The sequence below is a fragment of the Micropterus dolomieu genome, linkage group LG08 (assembly GCF_021292245.1).
Source record: "Micropterus dolomieu isolate WLL.071019.BEF.003 ecotype Adirondacks linkage group LG08, ASM2129224v1, whole genome shotgun sequence".
NCBI lineage: Eukaryota > Metazoa > Chordata > Actinopteri > Centrarchiformes > Centrarchidae > Micropterus > Micropterus dolomieu.
The window spans coordinates 3235987-3253850 of record NC_060157.1 but is presented as its reverse complement, the minus strand read 5'-3'; the positions used below and the strand labels follow the sequence as shown (position 1 = coordinate 3253850).

General features: G+C 41.3%; 1 protein-coding gene and 1 long non-coding RNA gene across 4 annotated transcripts in view; one reads left to right on the top strand and one right to left on the bottom strand.

The window, feature by feature from the left end:
* Positions 1-9351, bottom strand: part of LOC123975297 (neural cell adhesion molecule L1.1-like) — a 38789-nt gene extending 29438 nt beyond the window's left edge. For 2 of the 3 annotated variants that reach the window (XM_046056633.1, XM_046056635.1), the window contains exons 1-7: positions 8995-9351; positions 7197-7211; positions 5359-5461; positions 4269-4438; positions 1790-1912; positions 980-1150; positions 225-339 (exon numbers count right to left, since the gene is read on the bottom strand). In XM_046056633.1, coding sequence (XP_045912589.1) covers positions 225-339; positions 980-1150; positions 1790-1912; positions 4269-4438; positions 5359-5461; positions 7197-7211; positions 8995-9133 — 836 coding nt within the window. In that variant the 5' untranslated portion in view covers positions 9134-9351. The remainder of the gene's footprint in view (positions 1-224; positions 340-979; positions 1151-1789; positions 1913-4268; positions 4439-5358; positions 5462-7196; positions 7212-8994) is intronic. The other variant, XM_046056634.1, reaches the window with a different exon arrangement.
* On the top strand, positions 8040-10020 carry LOC123975299. The gene is made up of 4 exons (XR_006826024.1): positions 8040-8168; positions 8277-8310; positions 8435-8582; positions 9916-10020. It is a non-coding gene; the product is annotated as an uncharacterized LOC123975299 (long non-coding RNA).
* Positions 10021-17864: the final 7844 nt, after the last annotated feature.

The following is a 17864-nucleotide window of genomic DNA, read 5'->3' as shown; positions in this document are numbered from 1 at the left end:
AAATAAACAAAAACTTTAAAAATTAATTAAAACTTAACTGATACTGTGACATATTTCTATTGTTACATTATTGAAAATGAGTGTTATTTCCCGTCACTATGACCTCAACAGGTCACATGTTAAGCTGGATGTGAAATGAAGGTGGAGGAGTTAAGATAGGAAGACACGGTGTGTCAGACAGCGCACACACTTTTACACACACAAACACACACTGAGATCCTTACAGGCCCTTGGGGATGCATTCCAGGGTGAGGCTTTGTCCCCTGAGGGCCAGCACAGAGGTGTGGATGTCAGTGGGACGGAAGAAGTGGGGTTTTCTACCACGAACGACATCATTACCTGGAGTGAGAGAGAGTGGGTGAGAGAAAGAGAGAGAGAGCATATGAAATCAATACACTCTTAACAAATGTATTCATTGTGATGAATTTGTGATAGTGCACATGATTTTTTCCCCCCTTGCTACAGAATCTTGTAAAATAGTGAATTTTCTTATGGATTTTAGATCAAATGGAAGGATTAATGGTTTGTTGATTGCAGGACACAGAGAGGTGTTTCTGTTATTTAGCCTAATCTCACTCACAACTTACACTCCACTGTAGTTTCTACTGTCCTGTTTTATCCTATTTTATTTTCTATTTCATCTTTTTTAAATTTGTATTTCAGTGTCTTTTCTTATTTCTCTATAATGCTTTTATATTTTACATAAAGCACTTTGATTTGCCTCGTTGCTGATATACAAATAAACTTGCCTTGTCTTCCTATTAAACCAGCAACTGAGTATGACCTCATTAGGCAGAACTGGGGAATTGTGTGATGATGTCATCAGGGTTATCTCGACTCGGGCTTGAGACTTATAGTTCTTAACAGAAAACCTACGTTTCACAGTGGAGGTGGGGGTTTTTACAGAAGTGGGCTTTTAGTAAGGGTTGGTGGTTAGGGGTTGCATTATGGGAAAGTGTGTGTATTTGTGTGCACTCACTGGGCGTGACAATGAGTCTGACCGCAGTCTCAGGGAGAATAGTCCTGGCTGCTGTGTACTGGGCATGGCAGATGTAGTCGTCTCTGCTGTCAGTCACTAGAAGATTAGAAAAGTACAAGTTCCCATCCAGGCCGACCATCACTCTGTCACTCTGCTTGATGTGCACCATCCCTGAGGTGAACGAGACACAGAACCAGGAAAGTTAAGGTACAACTGTAGGCGGGAGGGGGGGAAGAAATTGTAAAAGTTGTTGCAACTGGAAGACTCTGTCATGTAATATATAGTGACTGTGAGCATTGTGGTGCAAAAACACTCTTAGTATCCTAAATGTGCACCAGTGAAACAAAAGCTTTGCTTATGTTTGTGTTTATGGCATCAAGTTGGAGGAACTTAGTGCACTGCTGTATTGACTTTCACATTCAAGTTAAACAAAACTGACAACTCGAAAGGCACTACTTCATTAGACAGGTAGAGAGAGAGAGAGAAAGAGAGAAGGTAGGACAAGAAAAGGAAAATGTAAAGAGCCCAGAAAAATCAGCTGACAGTACTGCATTCATTAGTTTGAGTGGAAATGCTCTGCAATGCAGCGTAGCGATGCAAATCCCTCCAACACGGCCCTCAGCTGGAATGACAGATGCGGAGTAACTCCCACAAAGCTGCTCAGATTTTAGAGACTTACAGAGACAGACAAGCAGTAAAACAGGAAGACTGGACAGCCAATATACACAAAGTGTCCGCCTGTCTGTCACACGGAATGGCAGCTAATACACTGGACAGAAAACATGAAGCCAAAATGAAAAACAGACTCACTCTTGTCCATCCAGTGGATGAGTGGAGGAGTCGAGCTTTCTGGAGGGTTGCAGGACAGGATGATGCTGTCTCCCTCTGAAGCTCTTTTATGTATTTTTTGTTGTTTTAGAAGAACTGGTTGAGCTGAAACACAAAGAAACAGATTATTAGTTAAGAACTTTATATACTTCAACATACATCATCAACATGTTTCTGATGAGATGTTATACTGTCCCACTCTTCCTGTTGATTCAGTAAAGAAAGACAGAAAAGTCTGGGTTACATTCGGCTCTTTAAAGTGCTATCTATTATCTCTCTGTCACATTTGCAGTATTTTCTGTAACAGTTTTGTTCAGGAGCTAAATAATGCAACAAGATGCTGCAGCAAGCTTGCAGTCAGTCAGTGCTCCTGTCCTCACAGTTTTTTGTTTCAATTTTAGCAGAGGTTTTTTAGCAGAGGTTGTTACCATTAAACTGACTTTACCAACAATGGCAGGATTTCTCATAATCAAAAGGGGAATGAAATGAGAGATGCATAGAAAACACAGCTTATTCTACATCGTTATGTGACTGTTCACCCTTTGTTATTTCACTCCCTGATGGTTATTGTGCTTTAAAGCAGATTTGTTGATATGGCAAACTAGCATACAGTTTCATATTTACAAATCCAGCAGACTCTCTTTTAGATCTGATTTGGCCTCTACCAGCTCCTGAGAGAAATATCTGGCTCTTTATCTTCTAAATGCTTCACTATGTTCACCAACTGGTTTCTAACTTTCTGTCTGCTGTTTTCATAGCAAACATTTGGTTTATTAGAGATTTTTTTCTGTAAGCAGCAGCCTGCTCCGGCTGGATAACTAAAATAATAATGTTTTCCATTGGTAATATAAAGATCAGTTCGGCTGTAAAGTAATCTGTCTAAATATATTATGCATTCACAAGTGGGAAGCCAGTGAGGGATCTTCTGCACTACAAACCTCTGGAAAAACATTTTTAGTACACGGTGATTGTAAATGTTTTCAGCAAAAGCAATAGCAGCAATAACCATAATCACAAAATTTCCTGCTTGTGCATACATTTCAAACAATTTAGCAATAAACAAACTATGATTGAAATTGCTTTTTATGCTTTCTGTCCTAATGGTAGTATAACAAAAAATTTATGCTGATACTATTTAAAATACTGTACTATAAATACAAGAAAACTATAATCACATTTAGTTTCCTTCCTAATACTTTATGATGAATAAAAAAAAAAAAAGTTTTGTGTCGTCTGAATGACAAAATAGGTTGTATGTCAATGCCTCCCAAAACGACTGGACCGTAACTACATTATATGAGTCATGTTAACCTCCCACGGTTAATGTTGAAATGGTTGCAGTTTGGTTAGGTTTAGAAGAACATTGTGGTTTGGGTTAAAGTAAGTACACTGCATAAGTCAGGTGACACAAATCTCATGACTTAAGTCACTTAAATCACGTGACTTCACTCACGGGACGAAAGTCAGTAATGCTCTTTAACTTAAAACTCATTTAGGCCTACTCGGCTTCACATGAGACTCAAACGCCTTTCTCCTGTGTGAAAGCCCTGGGTCTGACCCATCCATCCACCCACCCCATCCACCTCCACACACGGACTTTCTCGGCATTTATAATACATCACCTGACTTCCGCCTTAGCTCTGTCAAAAAGCCACTAGTGGTCACAGGCCCATTAAAAGTAAATATGCAGTAAATTAACATCTTTCAACAAACAACCTATATGGTTGTTTTACTGGGGAGGACAGGCTGTTTTAGGACAATATTGTGATTAACAAAATAGATGTCAAAAACATGGAGATGGAGAGATGAAGCTACTTTTTCAGCCCTGAATCCTGAGTAGTGCAAACAGCTTCCTTCCCATTTTGTCTACAGCTCCAACAACCTCCACCATTAAAGAGGTAGCCAGTATAATGCCTGAGAGGTTAAATCCAGGGCAAAGGAAGTCTGGTAAAGAGTCTGTTTTTTTTCTGTGAGCGCACAGTAATAACTAAAGGAGACTCAGGTGGGCATATCAACATTTTTTAACGAAGTATTCCCGCTGGACGTTATGCCGCTGTAAATGCAGTCGATATGTCCCATCTTTTTTTTTCTATGCTCAGGTTAGGTGACACAATAATTTCCCAGCACCATCTCCTGCTCAATAACCTCATGCACCCTCCCGGCCGAGTGACGTCACTGCTCTGTCTCCAGGAAATGGTTGCCACAGTAACAAGAGATGAGAGAGCAGAACAGGTGGCCCGAGTCAACCTCACTGAGTCATTCAAATGTGTGTGTGTTTGTGTGTGGAGGATAGATAGACAGAGAGGGATTTGTGCCTTACTGTACATCATACATCACATTTCATTCATGTAACTGTGAACTGTCTATGAATCAGCACGAGTGAAGATCACTTTGGATATACAGTACTCTGTGTGTTTGTGTGTATACAGTATGTGTGTGTGTGTGTGTGCGAGAGACTCACGCTCCACTATGACCTGTATGGTTTGTGTCATGGCGGTCCCCAGGATGTTGGAGGCGTAGCAGCGGTAGTAGCCTTCATACGTTTCGAGGGGCTCATCGTCTTCGGCTCGCAACGTCCCGGATTCTTTACGCTCCACCCCGAACGGCTCCCCGTCCTTCACCCAGCGGAAACTACAGAGAAAAAGGGGACGATACCTTAGTTTTCATGGCAAAAAACAGAAAAAGGACTGGCACTGAAAAAGGAAGCACTTAATATTCTATATTTTTCTTAGCATCAACAAACTCCATGAAAAAGACCACAACCAACAATGTGTTAGTCTGTCTCTCAGTACTTTCTGACTTCCTGTCTATGGCTCTCAGATCCAAGCTCATTGGTTCCTGCTGAAGACCTAAATATTAACAACAACTCACAAATATATTGTTTTGTAGTTTTAATCAAACAAATTGGAGGAAATGAGACTTGTGGGCCTCCCCTCAGACAAAGCTTGGTATAAGCTGCCCCTCCCTTAGTTTACTTATATGATCACATAGACAGACATAATCAAGCCAGGACAACCTATTATTGATGTTTGACCACGCAGACTACACCAAATACATAATGAAGGCCTGTCTTATAGCATTTATCAAAATCTGGGAATGTGGGAAAAACTGTAAAATACCCCAAAAGTACGATATCTATTTAACCAAATCACTCACATTTAGGCTATTGTACATCTCCTTTTGATAATTAATGTAAGATTTTTTCACACGAAACAGTTTGGAGACCCCTAAACTAATAAGCTTAAATTTGGGAAAGAGAAAAGCAGGGCATGAGGTGAGAGGATAGAGGAGAAGAGAGAGTGAGCAGGGAGGAGTGGGAGAGAGGGAGGGAGGGAAATACAAAGGAAAAATGGAGAGATGATTTGGTTATTGCTGTGATTTTATTAGAAGAACATTTATCGCCATGCCAACAGAAAGACCGGAGGGAGGAAGTGGACAAACAGTTTTTTCTATTATATTTATCAACTCTGTTTTATATATATATATACACCCAGAAACGCACACACACACACACACGGTAAATGACACACAGGTCTAGCTGCTGTACGTACATGGGTCTCGGGTTACCAGTGGCCTCACAGGGCAGATTGATGTCCTCTCGAGAAAAGGCTGTGGAGGATATCGGCATCTCCGTCAGCACCGGAGGCTCTGACACTGAACACACACACACACACACACACACACACACACACAGTAATGAAATACTTGTTGGATGTACAGATATATGTGCAGTAATTAATACAGAGTTCAGGCAAGAAAATACAGGAGTACATTCTCCTATATTTGGAGACATCCATGATCTACAGGGGTGATGTACCACCACAGCCCTGTCAGGTGAGCTCAAGTACTCCTTCATCAGCACCACCTGTCATGTTCCAAATATTAAACACTATTAGTTTGCATTTATATTAACTATATTATAGTTATCCATTCATATATTACTATTTGGAGTGACAGAAGCATAGTGTTACAACCATTTATCAAACACTTTTAGTGAACTAATTAAACTGTTTATGCATTATTGTTGACTATTTATTTCAATTATTCAATGATATATTTTAGCTAAACCGTTTATCCTTTATCATCCAGGTCACCTGTTTATTCATTATTTTTAGCTAATGCTTAAAAATTTTAACCTTCAAACCTTTTTCGAACTTCTTTAACCATTTAAATCATTTCACCTTTTAATTTTAGAAAGTATTATGACAATTTGTCCGTTACGCTTAGCTCACTGTTTAGTTTCAGTAACTTTTTGTGCATCCATTATTTTTAACTAGCTAGTTAACTGAATTAACTGAGACTAGGCTACCTGAAGTAACCAGCTGTAAGTCTGAGCTTGATTTGTCATGACTAATTTTCTCCATCTCTTGAACTTTGCTGGGTTTATTAGACGGTTGTAAGGGAGGCTAAAAAATGCATAGCAAATGTTTTATTTCATAATAACAAGTTGTTCAAAGTGTATAAAAACTGTTGCAGCTAGCCTGCAGTCTGCAGTTTGTTAAAGGAATAACTCAACACTGTGGGAAAGTTATCATTTTCATCTGATTCACTTTCTTGCCAAGATTTAGATGAGAAGATTGATACCACTCTCACGTCTGCCTGCCTTCCATTCAATTTGAAGCCAGGGGCCAGCAGTTTAGCTTGACCACATGACCTCCTGAAAAAGCAGAACTTTTTGTTTTAACTTATCGATTCGTGTACAGATTAAACAAATAAAATAAGACTTGTTACGTTATGAGCTTTAGAAATGCTGGTAGGAGTTAAGGAGCTAAATGATTCCCCCGTTCCCAGTCTTTATGCTAAGCTAAGCTAACTGGTCTAGCACTAGCTTCATATTTAGTATACAGATATTAGAAAGGTATCAATCTTCTCATCTAATTCTCTGCAAGAAAGCACATACGTATATTTCCCAAAATGTCAAATTCTTCCTTTAATTTGTGGGTTAAATGAATATTTCATTAAACCCATCATGAAATTTTAAATGGAAAAACAAAAAAATGCACGAGATCAGCACTTAAATAAGATCCTTTTTAATTTTGGAGAAGTAGGCATTTTGGAGAAATGTCATTATTTCATTTTGACATCAGTGACTTATTTTTAACTTGGATGGTCTACCTGTCTGTGTGGGCAACCTCTGCCGTGAGTGTCTAAACTTTGAGACGCTTTGAGTAGCTATTTTCTGCAAAAGTTTCCCATCTGACACATAAAATCAAGAAATGTGTTGGTGTACCGGTCTTCACTGTCTGCTCTGTGTGACTTCAGGGCAGCAGGGGCGGATGATGGAGGACAAACAGTCAGCGATAACAGCAGAAACAATAGGACAAAGTGACACGAGCGGTCGAGAGCCATCGCACACTTCTTCATTGTCACAACAAGGAAAGTCACTTACTGTTTTGCCCTTTATCTGTTTGTCCGCACGAAAGCAAGGAAAAGAAAGCAGAAAGGAAATTTTAGACAAAGGCAAATGTTTTAAATGCTGTAGACGCACACACACAGATATGAGTTAAAGATGCTGATGTTGATGAGAGATTTTAAACAGAGATTGATCAGAGCTGGAGCATATTTAGTCACTGACTTGATTATAAACAACGCTGACATTATAATGACTCGGTTTCCTGTCTCAGACATGCTGGCGTCCCTGATCAATTTACATCTTTCCAGTCTGTGTCTCCTTCCCTACCCTTCCCTCCCTCTATCTTTCTCCTCTTTACTCTGTCTTCACCTTCCTTGTTCCCTCTCTTCAGCGCTCCCAGTCTTTCATTTCCATCCTCATCTACTCTGGATCTTCCTCTCTCTGCCACACCCAGAGGTCACTGGCTGAAGGTCACCCTGAACCCGATTCCTCCTCTCGTCCCCTCCTTCCTCTCCTCTGGGGACCATCGTGGCAAAACCTGCTGACCTTTGAACTTAACCTTAGGGACCAGAGGTCAATCTAAACCTGATTGAGTGGGTAAGTGTGTTTGTGCTTGCGCTTATGTGAATGTGTTTAAATGTGAAGTTTCTCTTTGTTAAAAACAGGTGCAAACATTTTGTCTTTGTGTGTTTTTAAGATTTGTCACAAGGCTATTTCAAACAAAGACCAGAGCAAACAGACAAATGAACCAGACAAGAAAAGGATATGTAAGAAGAAAAAAGAAGTAAGACCAAAAGTCATTTCCTGTTTACTTTCATTTTAGCGAGTTATGAAAAGAAACTTGTTGACACTTTCTTGTCATGTCTGCCCCGGCGACAGAATGTACTTGATTAAACAGCATCACAATCATCATGTTTGGTGTGACCAACAAAAATGCAAGCATCAAAGAGATCTCGTTTTGAAGCAAGGACATCCTGCCCGATTGGTACTGTGCAACTCTCAGCAGAGGTGAGAAGGAACTGAAATGACTCATTTGTTAACTTTGTACATCATCAGCTAGAGAAAAAACAACATACATAAATCTGACATATGACAAAATATGTGAACTCTATACAGTGAATTCGCCTGTCTCACGCATCTGTGCTATGAGGTAAAACATAAGTCACCAAAATCATATACACTCATCAGACTGCATCCAGAAGACATTGAAACTTGTTTAAAAAAACAGTCCTAATAAATGACATTCTGAATTAAACGCTTTGTTTTTTCTGGAGCTGATGATGAGGCAGCTAACGAGTGAGCCACCTCGCTTCCTTCTGATGTTTTTTGAGAGTTGCACATGCACATCACGACCTTCTTTGGTGACAGCAAAGGTGCTCAGCACAGCGAGCCCGTGACCCCGAAGACGACATGATAATAAAGGTAAGTGTTAGCGAAAGCGTAAAAGCAAAATCAAATCAAACTATACATTTACCAGCAGGTACATTGATTTGTTGCTAGTTTATTTGTGACTTTTAGCAAGCATTTCGTTACCTGATTGCCAGAACTTGCTAACATTAGTCTCTCTCTGTCTTGTGGCCCTGGTGCCCTGGCATGTGGTTTTGCCCCTCAAATTATGAAATTCCAGGCCTGCATGTGGTCTACTTTTATTTTTCTCACAAATATCTTGTGTGTGATAATGTATGCAGACTTTTAAAAGCAGTCAGCGCTTTCAAACTGCACTCCAAGTTGATTTTAACACAAAGCTGAAATGAATAGAAAACAGTGAACGGGGGAACGCACTTCACATCTCTTTATTAACATTGAGGGATGTTTACGGTGGAGGAGTACTCACAGTTTGGGGGGATGTGAATGGCTCCCTTAGCGAGAAGAGGCATGGACGAGAGGAAGGACAGAGGGAGGAGGAGGATCAGGGGGAGGGCGGGGGAGCATGGCCCCCTATAGCCCGTCCACCGACGCTGTGACACACACATCTTTCAATGTCCCATGAAAAGTGACGCAAGACACCCACACACTCATCAACACATAAAAAAAACGCACACCCTCCTTATGCACCCAACCAGACACACACTCCAGGGACCTGCCAGACCCTCTGGAGAAAGGTGACGAGTAAACAACAGCGTTTTAAGTTGTGTGTGTGTTGCTTTCACAGCCCAAAGTGAAGCTCTGAATGATGCGATCCCTTCTCCGGCTGTGGAGGGAGAGAAAGGGAAGAAGAGGGGAGAGGAGGAGGGAGGATTGACCCCGAGAACAAAGGAGGGATAAGGAGGGGAGGAAGGGAGGGCGCACAAGACAGGGAGAGAGAGAGAGAGAAAAAGACATCATTAATTTCATCAAACATGAGTCATCCCAGAACAAGACAAATATTAATCTATTCCAAAGGAGAGATTTTAATTAATTTGACCTACAAATAAAAAATGCACAATTAACTCCAGGGCATGTGAGTGTGTGCGATGTTGAACATTAATCTTAATATTTAAACACAGTTTGGAATCGAAATATTTCTGTAATACACAAATATTTCAGACAGTGGATGCCTGTGTGTGTGTGTGTGTGTGAAAGACGAAGGCATTAGGTCACCCTGATAAAAACAGAAGATCAGATCAAAGCAGCAGGAAACATCATCTCAGCTAATGACATTACAAAGAGAGATTGTGTGTGTGTGTGTGTGTTTAGTCACATCGACCGCTTTTCCATTCATCTAAACATCTTCTCTTTTGTCCCTGGCTGCTGACTGAACATTGACCCGTGACAGCAGGAGTGTCGGGGCTGGGGGTGAAAGCAGACACAGATGGATCAGGCTTTCCCCCTTTGTTCCTTCATATCGCCGTCTCGCCATGCAGGGCCAAAACCTCACAACTCCAAGTTTGGTCATTTTCTTGTTTTTACTTGAAGTGGGGGATTACACGCCCCTCTGTGGGTTGATTTTAAAGCTTGCAAAATCCTTTCAAAATCCGCACCATTCACTCCTAAAAACAACTGACTGGCACTTCAAAGCCCTTGATGTCAGGCTGAGGCTCCATTTATGGGAATACGTACATGAAATTAAACAAGAATGAAATAAAGTCAAGGAGATCCCTCTAATGAACAAACTGGCACAGACGGAGTCTACAAATTCAAAACAGAGTTCCTTATCTTTTTCTTACCTCCAAGAAATTACGTTTATTTACTGCAAACTTTCTTTGCCAGTCACATTTTGCACTTGGTGCAAATGGGGAATTTTATTTTGTTCCTTTGCAATGTTTTTTTCTAGTAAAGGATGTGCTGCTTGTCAGCTAGTGTTAGTTGTGGAGAGGTGGTAAGGGTGGATAGTTGGCGTATAAAGTGCAGGAAAATGCAAAAATGTAGAGTAACAGTAGCACAGAGTCAGGAAACTGACTCATCTATCAACTACATAAAGTAAGCTAATATTAGCAACCATACTGACCACACAGGACCAAGTAAGGCTGTACAGCAGCAATACCTGTACCGGAGTGTCCTGAACTGAGCCAGGGTTCATTTCAGTTCTTATGAATTCAACTTTTTGTTTACAAGAAGAAGAATGTGAAAGGTTTCAGTTAAATGTCAACAAAGTAAACAAGTCCTGTCTCGTGCTTTAAGTCAGGTTTGACTTTTTAAGTATTCACCAAGACTACTTTCCCTAACCTTAAGTGTTCTGAGTGCCTAAACATATGTCTGCTCTGTGTGACCTCTGACCATCTGACTTCAGCAGCTCATCCAGAATGCAGCAGCCCGGCCGGTCTTCAACCTTTAACCATGTTCGCCCACACTTAACAGCTTCTCCACACCCTGCACTGGCCACCGATGGATGCTCCAATCAGATTCCAGTCACTGGTACTTCCTTGCTGTGCTTTGAATGGCTCTGGCCCAAATACATCCAGGACAAGGTAACATCATACTAGTCCATCTATTACTGCCAATCGGCTTGCTACTTTCTCCCTATGAGGGTGGCCCAGCTACTGCTTAACAAAAGCACGACTATTTGCCGTCCTGGCTCCACAATGGTGAAACAAGCTCTTCACTAACATCAGGGCAGCAGAAAACCTCCACATCTTTGGTAGCAGACTGAAAACTAATCTGCTCCAACTGCACCGTGGCCCATAAAAAACTTGTTTCTAAATGTAGCACCGCAAGCAATTCAACATGTCTGATTAAGTTTTTCGGTTGTATCCACATGGGTGAAATCCACTTATTGTAAGTCGCTTTGGATAAAGGTGTCAGCTAAGGAAAAATAATGTAATGTAGGAATTTCCGCCGGCCCGGTTCAAACTGGTCGGACTGCACTGACACCAGTCTGAAAGAAGAACAGACAACAAGGGCAGAGGAGGTTACAGAAGGTGTCATAACTTATCAATCTCTGAATGTAACCGCCTGCAGTCCTTCTGCTTTAAAACACACACACACACACACACACACAAACACACACACTAGGGGTGAGGGGCAAAGAGTGACAGCTGGCTAATGTAGACCCCCGCCTACATCTCATAATTACGCAACCTGTCCCCAGCACACGTCTCTCTATTTCACTTTCTCTCTCTCTCTTTCTCTAGCACACACTCACACACAGATAGACAGGAAACATACATGACCCCCATTTCAGCTCCTATTGTTACCAGGTCCTCACCAATCCAGTCTGCTGTTGTTGTCAATTATGATTCCTGACTTGCACACACACACACACATCTGCCCTGCTTCATGGTCACTTAATCACACACACACACACACACACACACACCTGCCCCAGGCTCTTGGGGCTGCTGTTACCTGCCAGGCTTATTTACAAAATAAATGACCCAAACAGAACAGTGGGACATAAAGTGTGTGTGTGTGTGTGTGTGTGTGTGTGTGTGTTGGGCATTAACGAGGGGAAGATAACGACCAGCAGTAGGGGTTCCCCAGATGTAATGGGGGCAGACAGAAAACGTAACAGACATACAGAAAATAAATGATGGGTGGTGATGGAAATGTCCCAGCATGCTCCAGTTCCCGTAATAATATGGTGACAGTAAACACACCGATTCTGGTTTATGGTTTTAATTCATGCAGACTTCCTTTAATTTAAATATTAATGGAGGTCCTGCTGTGGCGCTGAGTTAAGAAGGGGGGAGGGCCGGTGCTCATTAATGTATTAAGTCTTAATCTAAAGATGCATGATGGCAGATTGTCTCCTTTTCACACATGGAGTGTAGCTGAGTCTTTATTGAGGTTGCAGCTTAGAGATACTTGACCTCTCCTGACAGAGAATCCTCTCACTGCGCACGCTGGCATCACAGTGCCAATGGTAGTGTCCCCGGCGCATTATGGCCTCTTGAATTCAATCAGACATGGATCCATTAGAAGAGGAAAGTCCATTTAGCATTTAGAGATGAATAAAGTGCAGCCTCCCACACATGCATGGTAGAGATATTTAACAATACTGTACACATATTAAAGGTTCGTGTTTTAACCCTTGTGTTCAATTGACAATGACTTTATTTACGCGTTGTTTGTCCCATGTACAGACCACAATGCTGCATGTCTAAACATCATAATAATAGCTGTAGAGCTGAGTTGATTAATCGATCCACAGAAAGTTCACTGGCAACAATTTTGATAATGGATTAATTGTTGAAGTATCAAAAGTTAAAAACATTGCATTGAAAAGCATGTTTGCAAAATGACAACCTTTCTCCGGTTCCAGCTTCTCAAATGCAAGTTTTTAACTTTTCATCGGACAGAAGATTTTTTAAAGAAGTCACCTTGGACTGAACTTTCTTAGATCAAACAATAAATCTATTAATGGAGAAAATAACTTGCAGGACAACTGATAATAAAAATAATCAGAATCAGAATCAGAATCAGAAGAAGCTTTATTGCCAAGTAGTGTTTTACACATGAACACAGGAATTTGCTGTGGTGATATGGTGCTACACGTAGACAAACATACAGTCAACATAAATAAATGTAGAAATATATAAATGTGGAATGGAAGAACAAGGTTGTAGATAATCATTTATAGACGGTCACTATTGTTACAGGATGATGTTTAATGCTTTAGGTCACAACAGACCTAAACCTAAACCCTGAACTTACTGACGTGAGCAAGAGTGACTTTTACTTCTCATGAATACAAATTTTATGTCTTCTTTCAAAAGTAACATAGGGGAAAAACAGCAAAATTAACTTTTATTTTGCTTTAAATGTTTTTCAACTGCAGAATATTATCCTATGTAGTCATATTACTCATAATATAAAACACAAATCAGTTAGTCAGTTAAACCACAGAGAAGTTTACCTCAAATGCTTTTTGATTTGAAACAGATTTGGTATTTGGGAGGCGTAGTGCTGTCATTACCAACCATTGTCATACTGTAGAGCATTAATATTTCAAAGCAGCTTCAAACAGAATGTCTCATTTTCTCCAGCAGACCTCTGAAAAATGTTGTATGTCAATGTTGGAATGGAAAAGTCATGAAGTTTCAAGCTGATGAATCAGTGCTGTTAAAGACAGCCAGTGGTCTCCAGGACCCCAAACAGTTTCGACCCCGCAGGCAGCCATATTTCCGTTCTGTACCACTTAACATTAAACATACTGTACCAACCCCTACCCCCCACTCCAGAGTCCTGAGCTGTCCCACAGAACCTGAGGGCTTTGTAGGGCGGGCAGGTGGACCAGCCAGTCCACTGGGAGGCCAGTGGGGAGGTGTGGGAGGAGGGGAGGCAGAGCGGGTGCAGGTGGGACAGTCTATTGGGAGGCCTGAGGCGGGACGGGGGATCAGGGGGGCGGAGACCTCAAAGTGAGGGCGGGGGGTGGGGGTGCAGGTAGACGGATAGTGCGCGACAGAGCGAGAAATTAATTCATTGATAGATTCCGATCTGCAGGAAAGAATTGGGAAGTGTGGATGGGGAGATTAAGCAAAGGCAAGGAGGAGAGGGAGGATATACTTCCCCCCCAGCGCACACGCAGATTCACACACAATGGGGCACATGAAGATGAAGAAAGAAAGAGCTATTCCCAGTTTGTCCCTCCCAGTTGGCTGTGTGACCTAAATTCACCTAAATTCATTATTCATTATATACCTCACATTTAGTACTCCACACACACACACATGCACATAAATGCTGACCATGCTACAGCCTGAAGCAAAGAGGCGGGGTGAGCCACCTATAGGTGATTTCATCTAAGTCTGTAGATCACACTGCTGATGTCCTTCACATCAGGCCTCATGAATATGTGATAGAGCTGTCATTTTTATAAAGCACCGCTGAGTTAAACATGTCTGTGTGTGTGAATGGGAGGGAGATTGTGCGTGTGTGAAGAACCCTTACATAGTACTGATTTAGAAAAGCAAATGTGTTTTGAATATCCACTCGTAGCATATACAATACCTGCTTGCAGAAATTAATAACATTGTGTTTATGATTATGTTTACTTGGTTAAGATTGAAGAAAGATCATGATCTTGGTTAAATATTTAAAAGCAATCAGCAGTGGCTTGACACCCGAGACATGACACTGTTTACTGCATTTGTTCTGATCTGTTCCTAACCTCAACCACAGGAACAGGGTTTTGTTCTGTGTGCAGCTGTGATGGCTCAATCACTGTCAAGCATAAAGAATTATTCAGAGTTATTAAAATTGGGGGATTTTATGAGAGACAGTTTAAACAACAACAACTATGTCCCATAATGCAACTCAATAACTGCTACTGAAAGAAATGTAATTTCTTGTGAAGGATCAATAAAGTATATATCTATCTGTTGAAAAAAAATGTCCTAGGCTGAGCAGAGATGACCCTGGTGACCTCACTATGACACTATGACATCATTCTTAGACTTAGGCTCCTTTAAATGAACCTTTAAAGTTCTGGCAACAAACGAACTGAAACTGAACACTGCATTCAGTTTGTTGTCAGGACGGCTTTTGTTTATTTGGATGCCTGCTGCAGCTGGATATTTATGGGATTTCGATACATCCGTTTCTGAGCGTTCGGTCTTGTAACAGCCAAGTATGTTTCTGGTAAAGGGACACACTTAATTTTTACTGCTTAGGCTTTCTCTGCCTGGTGAACACATGCTTCTGTGTATGCTCTATGTCCTAAGTATTGAATTTGTTGTCCGCATCTCTTGTTTTTTTTGGATGCCTGCTGCAGCTGGATGTTTCATTGCCCAGTATGAAATGGGATGTCAACATATCCTGTTCCGAGCACTCAGTCTTGAGACAGCTAAGTGTGTTTCTGGTGAAGGGACACACTCGATTGTTCGCTGCTTTATTCCGGCGTGACACTCTGAACAAGTCACTCCTCTGATGTCATCATCATGTCGCCATCACCTCTACACTCACAGAGCCAAGTGTCTTTGTGCTCATGTCTAACTAGAGTGGGAGTCCCTGTAGAAGAGAGGGGATGAATAACTCAATAAACACGAGGAGCTTTCTGACCTTGAAACAAAGCACATCAACTGACAGGCCTCCAACCACCCACTGTAGTCTCCTCTCTTTCTTTGTTTTCTCTCTGTTTGTGTCTCTTCCTCCGTCATTACCTACTTTGCTGCCGTTCTGCTTGTGTGCAGCTTCTCTTACTGGCTCCACACCAGTGATATGTCTGTGAAACTGCTCAAGGCGAGGCTTAAACACGAAAACTGGCCTGTCTTATCAGCTGCAACCACAAAAGAAAGGCTGTAACAAGAAGAAGAGCATCCAACCCCCATTAGCTGAGACACTCTACATTTGCCTGAAAAATGTACTGGTGATGGGTGTAATCGCTGGCAGAGATGTTTTTGACTTTGGTCCAAACTGAACGTCTCAACATATATTTGATTTACCGCCATGACATTTAGTACAGACAGAATGTTTCCCTCAGGATGAAGCCTACTGACTTTGTTGATCCTCTGACAGGATCAGCAAAGTCACGACGGTCTAGAAGTGTGTGCTGTTATCTCCATAATTACATGATATTGAGTCTCCCCCCTCTCCATGACAGCTGGCTTTTTTCAATCGGCCTTCCAGTGTGGTTGTTCAGATCAACTATAAACACTTTTGAAACTTGAAATCTGATCGATCTTAACAACAATTTGCTTGGAATGAGTAAACACAGATAAAGAAAAAGACGGAGAAATTCGTAGTTAACATGAGCAGCAAGACCAAATAAGACAAAAAAACAATTCTTTTCATTGTTGGTTAACCTGCTGATTATTATCTCCATTAATCAATCACACTTTTCCAAGTGACTTCAAGTATTTCAAGTAGCTTGTTTTGTCCGACCAACAGCTCCAAACCCAAAGATATTCAATTTACGATCGCACAAGGCAAAGCAAACAGAAAATCCTCACAACTGGGAATCTGAAATTAGAAATGTTAGTATTTGTACTTTAAAATAAAACTAATTAAAAGAAACAACAAATCATTTCAAGTGTAGAGAAATCAGCCTTTACCAGTGAGTCATTTCTCTCTATTTGCCTTTCAGATGGGATGGGGGGGAACTCTTTACCCACTGGTCCCACAGCACAAACCAACGCCTTTCACATTCAAATCAGCTCTTATTGGCGTGACATTGTTTAGCCACCTCTGGATTAACCCCTCCTCCACCCACACACGCACACACCTCCGCAGACACAAAGGCAGTACCGCATGTTTGTTTCTAATTTGCGTTTCTCCACATGACAAACGAAGCGACTGCATAGGAGCGCATAAATCAGTCATTAGTGACGGTATGTTCATGGATAAACAGCGGCTCCCGCGCTGGGTGGCTTTCTGGCCCGGCTGGGGTCTTTTAAATTTAGCTGTGGGGCGAGTGGCACCAGCTGTGAAGGGCCACAGTGTAACGGAGCGCTCAGGGCGGTATATACAATACCCACGGCAATACATCTATCACTGCCTTCAAAGAAAATAAACTCGGGCGGAGACAAGACAGCCATACAGTAATGCAACTATTAATGAATTCAATTGACAATAACAGTAGAAGATCTACAGGAAACAGGTCATATAAGAGAATGATCTTAGTTTAAAACGATGTAATCCTATTACCAGACAGTCACTGATTAAACTAATCTAATGATATCAACACAGCCTGGATTAAAACATGAAATCATCAACGTTATTAGTGGTGAACTCAGAATAATGCTGTCCAGCCTCGACCCAGCTTATTGAGCTAGTGGGAAGGTTTGCTGTACTCTCATGTCAATCAATACCTTACATGATCGTATATCACATGGCTGGGACGGGCCCAGTTAACCAACGCCATTAAAACACTGCCTCACTCACTCTGTTACTCCTTCTTCTCTTCTTTCATTTGCTTTTTCTGCTTTTACTCCAAGAGAGAAGTGAAAAAAAAAACAGAGTTGAGAGAGGAAATGCCTCCGACACGTGCAGATCGATAATTATCTGCTGAGACACAGTTACTCTCATAATCATAAATCCTAATATGTTGAAATTCTGTGTGTTGCTTCTGAATCTGATAATGTCTTTGCACAAAAGGAATCTACCAGTAAACATAAATCTGTTCTTTTTATTCAGGTGAAATCAGCTGTTGTAATTTTAAAAAAGAAGCCAGCCAACAAGTCCTATAAAATACAACACCACATAGACATTCAGTAATTTGTCTGTGCCTTTCAAAACTATTACACTGTTGAAAAATAAATCTGTTTATGAAGCGACAACACTGTGACACACTGTGATGCCGGCTGCACACTAGAGGATAATTGGGCCGATTGGCCCTACCATCATCTG